Source organism: Taurulus bubalis (assembly GCF_910589615.1).
Source record: "Taurulus bubalis genome assembly, chromosome: 12".
Taxonomy (NCBI): domain Eukaryota; kingdom Metazoa; phylum Chordata; class Actinopteri; order Perciformes; family Cottidae; genus Taurulus; species Taurulus bubalis.
The window spans coordinates 28,147,509-28,159,315 of NC_136600.1; the positions used below are offsets into that span (position 1 = coordinate 28,147,509).

Sequence of the window (11,807 nt, forward strand, 5' to 3'; positions counted from 1 at the left end):
CGTAAACTCGTATTATTTTACTCTCCACAATCTTGAGAACTTGGTTGTTTGTGGAGAGAAAAAGGTTTTACATCGGTAATACAATACAAACATGATTTCATCTATTCGTCATACTATATGAACATTCTACTTTGGACTTCATTCACTCTTCTCTCACATTTATTAGTAACTAAACAATCAATCAATCGAAAAACAAATCAAGACAATGAATGATGAAAGGAGTTCTTTGTGGTTTTTAAAGTAGATTTAAGTGAAAGAAATATCAGTGAAAGAAAAGGAGACCAGGGTTGGGTAGCAAATAATGTAGGTACAAGTACAGGTTGTACAAGTACATGTTATACACATACATGTAGTATTATAAATACAGGTAGTACAGGTATTATAGGTACAGCTAGTACAAATGCAGAGAGGTGAACCATATGATATGGTACCCTAACACATGGGAGGTAAACTATATGATATGGTACCCTAACACATGGGAGGTAAACTATATGATATGGTACCCTAACACATGGGAGGTAAACTATATGATATGGTACCCTAACATATGGGAGGTAAACTATATGATATGGTACCGTAACACATAGGAGGTAAACTATACTATATGGTACCCTAACATATGGGAGGTAAACTATATGATATGGTACCCTAACACATAGGAGGTAAACTATATGATATGGTACCGTAACACATAGGAGGTAAACTATATTATATGGTACCCTAACATATGGGAGGTAAACTATATGATATGGTACCCTAACATATGGGAGGTAAACTATATGATATGGTACCCTAACATATGGGAGGTAAACTATATGATATGGTACCCTAACATATGGGAGGTAAACTATATGATATGGTACCCTAACATATGGGAGGTAAACTATATGGTATGGTACCCTAACACACTAAACTAACACTAAAGTAAAACCTGTGTGACGGACATTAACTTGTGTCAGTATCCGAGAAAAAAATAACTTTTATTTCAAACAAAAGAATACGGTAAAAAGCATCACATAGCTGTCTGAGACGGGTCACTATTCAGACACTTAATTCATCTTATAGTTATTTATATTTAATTCAGGTGCTGATGAAGTGACAGTAGCAGAGTCAACAGGTCAATGCAAACAATAATGTACCATAATATTCTATATTACGTTAATATTCATATACCAGCCTGTTATACACTGTCACTTTACCAAATAATTTGTCTTGTTTTATTGTATTCTTATTTTAGTGTACCTCTTATTATTTATGCCGGTTACTTTCTATACTTATCTGTATTTATTTCTGTCTTTGAGCTGCTGCAACAACCGAATGTCCACGCTGGGATCAGTTACGGTTTATCTTGTCTCATCGCCGTTCCAAACAGTAACCGTGATGTCACTTCCTGTCCCATTACAGATGGGTGGAGCTCTCAGGTGTTGTTTTCAGACTCGTGCAATGTGAACCAGCTGCCCGTGGTTCGCCTCGATGACCCCCCCAGCCCGGACGGTGGTCTGGTGAGACTTTGATTTGAACACTCTGTCCCTGCTGAGGGTCGAGTGGAAGTCTGACCTGGAGGATTGACTCTTCCTCTATTCATCTAGCATTTTCAGTAATTGGCCTTAAACTTAGAAACAGGCTGCCACTAAAAACACAATCTTTTCCCTCCAGTGATGCCTTTAAACCCTGTATGAAGACCCATCTCTTTCCTTTAGCCTCTTGGTTATCATTGTGAAGACATGCCTGCCTTTTATTTGTTTGTGGGTTCTTTTGACGAGATATTCTATGCTTTTATTAATTTATTTCTATTGTCTTTTTAATGTCTGAGTTTTTACTTAATTTCTTTGTAAAGCACTTTGGTAAACATGTGTTGTTTGAAAATGGTGCTCTTAAATAAGCTTGCCTTCTGTTGCAGTTGTTGACTGAGGAGGAACAGAAGCTACTGACACAGGAAGGAGTTTCTCTGCCCAACAACCTTCCTCTCACCAAGGTCAGACTTCTGAAAGAGACTTCAGTTGTCTCAGCCTAACCCAGACCTGGGCATCTTACGGCCCGCGGCTCTCCCAGTCTGGCCCACGTGTGTGAGGCACAGTGGGTAATAGAGTTCACAAGCACAACTCAGAGGCAGGTGGCAGGCAAAGTTCTTTAGTCGTGTATTCAGGCAGGGGTCAAAACCAGGAGATCAAACAAACAGGCAACAATTCCGATAAGGGGCAGGCAAAATCCAAGGTCGGCAAGACAGGCATAAACGGGGTCAGAACAGGTAGGCAGAAAGTACAGCGATACGCTGGAGAGTTTGGCACAATGAACAAGACAATCTGGCAGAGGACACGTGCAAGTGAGGGGACCTAAATAGTGAGCTAATGAGGGAATGGGCTGCAGGTGAGCTGGCGTGAGGGCCAGGTGACGGTGATGAGGGGTAATCAGGTGTGAGTAGCAGGATCTGGAATGACAGGAGAGTGATTAGAACTGACAGACAGGATGAAAACACTTAATATGACGAGGAATCCGTGACAGCGTGAAGTCAATCAAAAATGAAAAATAAATAATTAAGATGCACGCCATGAATGCAATACAAACGGCACTGCTTTTACTTTGAAGGCGATTTATTTATGTGTGCGTGCTTATGCAGCCTCACGACGGGCAGTGTTGCCGACCTGGAGACTGAAGTGAAAGCGTATTGTTCTGCAGTTTCTGTCGCGAGACCCCGCCTCCCAAGGAGCCTCGCGCTGCAGTCTCCGCCTCCAGATTGAAAATGAATCACACAAAGCCGCCGCGGATCTGACCTGCGGTCTGATCCACTATGGCAGAGCACTTTAAGTCAGGATCTTCACTCTTCTCTCAAAGAGGAGAACGTTCCTCATGAGGAAAGATGCTCAGAAGATGTTGGTTCTCTTTGGATCTACCGACATGAGAACAAACCTTCTAGTGATGAAGTTCAACAGATCAGATCCTCTCTCTCTGATACCTGTCAGCTGTCCTTCATCTCCACCTCATTCAACCAGACTTCATGCTCTTGTTCAAGCACCACAGACTGGACTTTTCTCACTGAGTAAGAACAACTGAACTTTTGTTTAAAGTTAATAAATTGCTGGTCTTTAACTTACATATTTAAGGTAAGGTTTAAAAAAATCTTAAAAGATTACATTACATTGTTTTACTTATTTTCATAGCCTTATTGTAACATGTATTCTTACCAGTAGCAGCTCAAAACCATATAATTGACAGTTTTTTAATAAAGTAAAAACATTCATATTGAGTTAATTGAATTAAGTTCAGAATTGGTTCGGCCCTCCACAACGGTCCAAATTTCTCATGTGGCCCCTTGGGAAAATTAATTGCTCACCCCTGGACTAACCCCTAACCCTCTCACCGTGATCAGACTGCTGAAAGAGACTTCAGATGTCTCACCCTAACCCTTTAGAACCTTTCACTGCAGGTAGGTGAACTCAGCGCTTTTAGGAGGTTTTCACTGCATAATAATGAAAGACACAACATCAACTCATGTTTTCAACACAAGGAATACAATAATTGTTGGTGTGTTTTTATTTTTGACATGACAGATCACAATATTAATCACAGTATAGAGATAATGACTGTAAAATAAATTAGTGTGTGTTGGCCACGACACATTAACAAAGAGACATGCATTATGGATTTCTAAATGTTTATTCAGGGAACAGAACCATCAAAATATGGTCAGAAAAAACGAGACTGATGTTGATTAAGGATGTATCTTTATTTGCAGACAGAGGAAAGAATCCTAAAAAGAGTTCGGAGAAAGATCCGCAACAAGCAGTCGGCTCAGGATAGCCGGAGGAGGAGGAAGGAGTATGTTGACGGGCTGGAGAGCAGGTAGGAGGATCAATCGATGAGGTAAAACTATTTTCAATATCAGGGAATATCATCAGATCGTGAATTGTGTGTGTGTGTGTGTGTGTGTGTGTGTGTGTGTGTGTGTGTGTGTGTGTGTGTGTGTGTGTGTGTGTGTTAACAGGGCAGTAGCTTTCTCAGCACAGAACAAAGAGCTGCAGAGGACAGTGGAGCATCTGGAAAAACGCAACATGTACGACCAGATTTCTTATTGATAATTGACTGTTCACTGATCGATGAAGGAATCTGGAGTCATAGAAGAAACTGATGAGTCACATGTATTAAAGGATTCATGACCAGGTTTTTTTAAGCCCCTCTGTGCTGCGTCAGTGTTTTTAGACAGTCGCACCCATCTAAAGGGTTTCCAGCATCAGAGGTCGCTGTTGACTTCTTCTGGTGTCTGTTGACTTCTTCTTGTGTCTGTTGACTTCTTCTGGTGTCTGTTGACTTCTTCTAGTTTCTGTTGACTTCTTCTGGTGTCTGTTGACTTCTTCTAGTTTCTGTTGACTTCTTCTTGTGTCTGTTGACTTCTTCTGGTGTCTGTTGACTTCTTCTAGTTTCTGTTGACTTCTTCTTGTGTCTGTTGACTTCTTCTGGTGTCTGTTGACTTCTTCTAGTTTCTGTTGACTTCTTCTAGTTTCTGTTGACTTCTTCTTGTGTCTGTTGACTTCTTCTTGTGTCTGTTGACTTCTTCTTGTGTCTGTTGACTTCTTCTAGTGTCTGTTGACTTCTTCTGGTGTCTGTTGACTTCTTCTAGTTTCTGTTGACTTCTTCTGGTGTCTGTTGACTTCTTAGGGTATCTGTTGACTTCTTCTAGTTTCTGTTGACTTCTTCTTGTGTCTGTTGACTTCTTCTGGTGTCTGTTGACTTCTTCTTGTGTCTGTTGACTTCTTCTAGTTTCTGTTGACTTCTTCTGGTGTCTGTTGACTTCTTCTGGTGTCTGTTGACTTCTTCTTGTGTCTGTTGACTTCGTCTTGTGTCTGTTGACTTCTTCTAGTTTCTGTTGACTTCTTCTTGTGTCTGTTGACTTCTTCTGGTGTCTGTTGACTTCTTCTAGTTTCTGTTGACTTCTTCTAGTTTCTGTTGACTTCTTCTGGTGTCTGTTGACTTCTTCTAGTTTCTGTTGACTTCTTCTGGTGTCTGTTGACTTCTTCTGGTGTCTGTTGACTTCTTCTTGTGTCTGTTGACTTCGTCTTGTGTCTGTTGACTTCTTCTAGTTTCTGTTGACTTCTTCTTGTGTCTGTTGACTTCTTCTTGTGTCTGTTGACTTCTTCTGGTGTCTGTTGACTTCTTCTTGTTTCTGTTGACTTCTTCTTGTGTCTGTTGACTTCTTCTTGTGTCTGTTGACTTCTTCTTGTGTCTGTTGACTTCGTCTTGTGTCTGTTGACTTCTTCTAGTTTCTGTTGACTTCTTCTGGTGTCTGTTGACTTCTTCTTGTTTCTGTTGACTTCTTCTGGTGTCTGTTGACTTCTTCTGGTGTCTGTTGACTTCTTCTGGTGTCTGTTGACTTCTTCTAGTTTCTGTTGACTTCTTCTAGTTTCTGTTGACTTCTTCTGGTGTCTGTTGACTTCTTAGGGTGTCTGTTGACTTCTTCTAGTTTCTGTTGACTTCGGCCGTTTCTCAATCAGCGTTCTTCTCTGTACTCGTGTTCTCTGGACTCGTGAAACGTCATCAGTCGCGGCCCAAGTACTGTTCCAATTCAAAAGTCCGCTTCTCGCCAAGAACGGTGAAAATGCCCGGACGTGACTTGATCCGCCCATTTTACCCAGGATGCATCAGAGCAGACTTGAGCGTACTTGAGAGAACCAATATCCCAGAATGCATTTCGGACCAGCAAACGGGGATCAATGACGGATGAGAAAACTCATAACTGAAAGTTGACATTCTCTGAATACTACCGTTGTTGAGTCACAAAATGTAATTTTAGGATGTTTTCAGGCGAGAAGTTAGTTGTTTAAGCATCAAATCTGTGGTCGCTTTCTCAAGAATCGGCCGACTTAAAAAGATACGCCGACGGGTCGAGGTCCTGCTCGCGGGACCGTGAGCCCCGCAGCACCGGGCCGTCAGCGCTCTGCTGCCCGCCGAGAGCAGCCTGATCTCGGCTGGACTTTTTGAAATGATCCGCTGGCTCCGATGTCTACGTATCGATTAAACATGAGATATAATTCTGTTTCGAGGATTTAACAAGCAATCATTATTATTTATGCACAGTCACATTAAATCAGTTTGACTGAGGGAAAGGTTAAGATTTATAACTTAAGATTTTAATGTAACTTTTACTTTGAACTACAGCGTTGTCTTATTACTTTTGATCGAATTGTTTGCAATTTTATATATATATATATATATAATACATATTTATAAACATATAATATATACAATTATATGTGTGTCTATATAAGTATTTATATAAAATACATATTTATAAACACAATATATATATATATATATATATATATATATATATATATATATATATATATATATATACAATGAGATGTGTATCTGTGTGTGTGTATATATATATATATTTATAACCACAATAATATATATACACACAATATATATATATACAATGAGATGTGTATGTCTGTGAAACAGTACAAAAAAAGCAGGGTTGTCATATTTTGTTTGACTGTAAAAATGCTTTACAGTGAAGAATCAGAGTAACCATGACAACAACAGCTGAGGTGGTGACGTCATCAAGTCACCCTTCTTCTAGTTTCTGTTGACTTCTTCTAGTTTCTGTTGACTTTTTCTTGTTTCGAGTGACTTCTTTCTGTATTTACCTTTTGTGGCTAAGTTCTTATGTAGATGCAAAGAGGAAAAACTAAACAGAAGTTAATTCATCAGCCGTCTTGATTAGTTTCACACAGAAGACTTTCCTGTTTGATTTGATCTGAGCTCAGATTCAAGTGAAACACATGTTGAATCACGTGTGATCTGTTCAGGTCTCTGCTGGGTCAGCTGGGACGGCTCCAGTCTCTGATCAGTAAAGGAGCCCAGACCAGCACCTGCTTACTGGTAGGAAACCACAGGGTGCGTGTGTGTGTGTAGCTCGTCCTTGTCTCTCTGGGTCTGATTCTCGTGTGTGTGTGTGTGTGTGTGTGTGTGTGTGCAGCTCGTCCTCGTCTCTCTAGGTCTGATCCTCATGACGAGCTTCGGTCCCTTCAGCTTGTCTGCAGGCGACTCCAGATCAACGGGAGGTCAGTGCTCAACCTCACTCCCTGTTTGAGTTGTATTTAATCCACTGGAGCTCAGATTGAGTCACAGATCTTTGCTGAAATTACAATATATATATATATATATACAGTGTATATATATATATATATATATAAAACATGGGTTTATCTCTTCGACTGAATCAGGGGATTTGATTAACTCTCAATCAAGACATTTTAGAAAGAGATGAAACTGAAAAACTTTGACCAAAGAAGGAATTAAAACTGTTCATGTTACATTTATAATTCATTGCATTTATATATTTTTTCTCCTTACTTTCCCCTGCAATTTATTCCAATTAACTGTTTGTGCAAAGTCCCATATAGTTGTTTAAAAAATACAGGAAAATGTTAATTGAAGAAATCCTCATTCACCCTTTCCCTTGTTTTTAATTTAATAATAAAGAAATGTATTTATACTGCACATATCAAAAGCAGAGTTCACAAAGTAAAAGAGAAAAATAACAAACACACATAATGATTCAGATCAGGTCACTCACACACACACGTTATGCTTCCAGTAAACCTACAGGGCAACGTGCAGGAGGCACAGCGGACACTCGCCGAACAGATACTGTGGATATTGGGAACTTTAACAAAGGAAACCTCAGCCACGAACTCCCAAAATCAGTGGTTCCCAAACTTTTTCTGTCAAGACCCCCTTTGATGATATAGGAACATTGGGCGACCCCCCCCCCACCCGCGCAACCCGACCCCAAATTTTTCTTGGTTTTTAATGAATTTCATTATAATGCATGAACTGTATAAAATATCTGGGGTCTCTCATCCTGACCGACAATCGTGCTTGTGAAGCCCAGAGACGGATATGCCTCGCTATATTTCCTTGCCTTTACCTTAGTTTGAGGCGTTGTCGAGGTGGTCGCGTCGCCTGTAACAGAAGTTCCATCGGATTTGCGCTTTAGACCAGTCACAAATCTGTCCATCTTTGTACATACTTCCTTCTCTTATCTTTATCTTTCTCTGTCGCTCCGTATCTTTCTCGCTCTGTGTCGCTGTGTGTCTCTCCCTCACTCTCTCTCTCCCTCGCTTGTTCGCGCTCTCTCTCTCTCTCTCGCTCTCTCTCTCGCTGGTTTTGCCACAGTCGGTCTGTGACCTGAGCCGCTCTGGTGGCGTGGTTGGAACACAGTGCATGTCACGTCGGTTATTTTATATTGTTTTACCGGTGTATGTGTGCGTCTGTGTGTGTGGGTTGGTGATGAAACCGCGACCCCCCTGTAGTACCACCGCGCCCCCCCTAGGGGTCGCGACCCCCACTTTGGGAACCACTGCCCTAAATACACCACAATCAGTGGGGCTTATCACACCGTTCCTCGTGCTGATCTAGGAAACTCTGACCACGCCATGGTTCACCTGATTCCCTCATACAGGCAGAAACTAAAGCTCTGCAAACCTGTGGTGAGGAAATTCAAGAAGTGGACCAGTGAGGCCCTGGAGGATCTTCGGGGGTGCTGGACTGTACCGACTGGGATGTATTCAGGACTGCTACTAACAGTCTGGATGAGTTCACAGAGGCTGTAACTTCCTCCCTCCTCCTTCCGCCCTCCCCCAGCCCATCAAGGGCTCACGTCTCTGTACCTGTCCCCTAGAGCCCGGGTCCCCCACTGTCATCCCCAGGACAATTTCCTACCGGTCACTCCCCTGCACATCCCTTCATATATACATATTTAATTACACTTACATTTTACTTGTTTAAAGTACTGTTATCCATTTGCCTGTAAACTTGATTTACATTTTATATTGCAAGAAATTGGAGCATATTAAATTGAATTGTAAATTTAATATATGTGTTTATCCGCCATGCCAAGTGAAAACATACGTGGCAATAAATGGTTATGATATTTGTCTCAAAGCTTTTTGGGCATTATCTATAGGAATGACAAGGGTCCAAAATGATGTATACATGTATAGTTAAGTAATAATAATAAGTAATAACCCTTCAAATGTTCTTCTCTTCTTCTTGAGCTGTTGCTCAGAGGATCTTTCTTTTTAAAGAGACCTTCTACAAGCTAAATGCATCACAACAGCCTGTCAGACATGTCACTGGGCACAATCATGCCGAATACGGTGGAATGGTCGTGTAAAGTTAACCCTTTAACCCCTAACCCGATGATAACATATTCTTCCATCTTCCTAGTTTTTTCCAGAAACATTTTGACAGATCCCTTCTCCCAGCCGACAGCAGACGATGCCGATGTTTCAGCTGTGCAGTCCAACTCCTCGTCACCGCCCTTTGAACTTGGCCAATCAGGACCTTCGGAGGACGCCGCCATCCTCCATGAACCAATAGAAACCCCTGAAAATACAGGCTTTGATGGGCCGACTCCAGAGAGCAGCCAATTGGGGAACAGCTCGGCTCTCGTTTTCGGACAAACTGAGCTGCTGGTTCTTGGTCCAAAGAAAGGAAGCCGAGATCCTGCCAAACCTGCGCATGCTGACGAGATGTAGACCGCAATAAAGGGGTTAATGCTTTAACTCGAAGTCATAACCAGCAATGGACGCTATGAATAATTGATGCAATTAATTAATTGATCGGTATTGACCTTTTATGTAAATCTAGTTTTAGCTTCAATGAAAAGTTATGCATTCTTGTTTGAGTTTGTTGAGAAATTGCAAACCTTGGTCAATAAAAAGCTGAAGCCAGTTGTGTGTATGGGCCCAACAACGAGAAACGGGATAAACAGCTGGCAAAACTCAAAGATAACAACAGCCACGAGCAGCACTCGTAAAACTCACGGATTAACATGTTGTTTGGGTTATTTGTTCAGAGCCCCAGAGTATAAAAAGACCTGTTGTGTTTTTTTAATGGAGGGGGATCTGGCAGCTCAAAGGAGTTTTTCCTGAACCGATGCGAGGTATGTGAACAGATTTTAAAGCCCTCTGAGGATAATTTGTGATTTTAGGGTGTACAAAATAAATGTAAATGAAAGAAAATTGAATGTGAATCTCAGATTATTTACACAGTTTAACGTTAACCATCACAGTGAGGGTTAGTGAGGGTCACAGCCCTGTAAATAAAATCCCATATAAACTTCCATTAAAAAGCTAAAAAAGGAATATTAAAATAAGGTGAAATGTTTTAAATATAATAAAATAATATAACACTTTCAAAATAGTATCAGAGTAGACGCAAGCCGGTCAACGAGTAGATATTTTCTTTAAATAAAGAGAGAGGAAAGAAACTGATCGGCCTCCAAGGCCCGTAGGGTTAGGGTTAGGGGGACAGGTTTTTTGGGATCCCACTACTGAAAAGCAATAGAGATCCCCATGCACGGTCCTTCCCCGATCCCCTTCCCCTCCCCCCTCAGTGCTCATTAAGACCCCCTGGAGCCCTGGTACCCAGGAGAGATATCCAGCGTCTCTCTGCTGCTCTCCTCTGTGTGGTTTTCCACCTACGGTTACTCTCAATGATGGTGACCCGTAGGGCCTCCCATCCATGCTGCAGCATGTGTGCCACAAGTGGGGTGAACAACTTTTTTTTGTTAACAAAGTTGTACTTGTGTTGGGCAAACCTGGTCGAGAGCGAATTGCCCGTTTCCCCCACATATTGTGACTTACAAGACATACAAGAAATTAAATAAACACAATTATTTGTGGTGAGGTTTCCCCTGGTCCGACTTTGAAACACCTCCCCTGTGTTGTAATTCTTAAACCACTCTTTGTGCTTGAAATATGTCCCTGTGTTCTTGGGTTTAGGTTTATCTGTGACCTGAATCTTGGCCCTGACTAGATATTCCTGCAGATTCTTATTCCTTCTGAATGCTGGCATGATGGAAGAGTCCTGTAACAGTGTGGAGGCTGTGCTCATCCTGTCAAAGTTCTTCCTGCATTTCCTAGCCAGGTCCAAGGTGGAAGGTGAGTATGTTGTGATGAAAGGAATATAAGACGTCACAAGAGTGGGTTTGCTCTTCAAAAAGTTTTTAAGGGCTTGTCTACAGAAGGACCTGCAGTACCCCCTGGTGGACAGGGCTTGAAATAGAATTTTGACTGCTTGTTTAAAGTCTTCGGATCTAGTGCAAATTCGGTGAAATCGGAGTAACTGGGATTTAATAAGGCCTGCAAACGTGTGCTTGGGGTGAAAACTGTTTTTGAAGAGCAAAGCATGGGTGTCTGTCTCTTTAAAGAAAACCTTAACGTCCAATGTGCCAGATTCAAGGAATTTATGGCCTTTAAAAGTGGTTGTGTCGAGGAAATCGACTGATTCCAGACTCTTAGTGGACTTTATTTTAATGGACTCTCTGTGAGTGTGTAGAATATTGATAAATTTCTCAAACTCCTCCATAGAATGTGACCATACTCCCCATATGTCGTCTAAATACCTATAATAGTGGAGAGGCTTTAAAGGACAGGCCTCGAGGGCCGAAGTCTCCCACTGTGCCATGAAAATATTGCCATTTGCCGGGGCAAACTTTTTCCCCATGGCAGTTCCTTTGATCTGTAAGAAGAATTCCTGATTGAATGTGAAGTCATTACGGTTTAGATTGATTTCCAAGAGCTGGATTAATTCTTTTTCAGGTCTATGTTTGTTTGGACTTTTTTGGAAGGCTTCTTTAACTGCCTGTATTCCTTCTGTGCTGTCAATGTTGGTGTATAGACTATCAATGTCAATGGTGAAGAGAATAGCATTTTGTGGGATTATTAAATCCTTGATCAAATTAACAAAATGGTATGTGTCCTTAATGTAACTGGGATGGGTCATGGAGAGAGGAT

The 11,807-nt window shown here is 41.3% G+C and overlaps 1 protein-coding gene across 1 annotated transcript in view; it reads left to right on the top strand.

Annotated features, from left to right (window-relative positions):
* The window catches only part of creb3l4 (cAMP responsive element binding protein 3-like 4), a 14,436-nt gene extending 4,536 nt beyond the window's left edge, over positions 1-9,900 (top strand). Inside the window, exons 4-10 of the mRNA XM_079227426.1 lie at positions 1,405-1,502; positions 1,901-1,975; positions 3,734-3,840; positions 3,983-4,051; positions 6,810-6,882; positions 6,980-7,064; positions 9,235-9,900. Coding sequence (XP_079083552.1) covers positions 1,405-1,502; positions 1,901-1,975; positions 3,734-3,840; positions 3,983-4,051; positions 6,810-6,882; positions 6,980-7,064; positions 9,235-9,545 — 818 coding nt within the window. The 3' untranslated portion in view covers positions 9,546-9,900. The remainder of the gene's footprint in view (positions 1-1,404; positions 1,503-1,900; positions 1,976-3,733; positions 3,841-3,982; positions 4,052-6,809; positions 6,883-6,979; positions 7,065-9,234) is intronic.
* Positions 9,901-11,807: the final 1,907 nt, after the last annotated feature.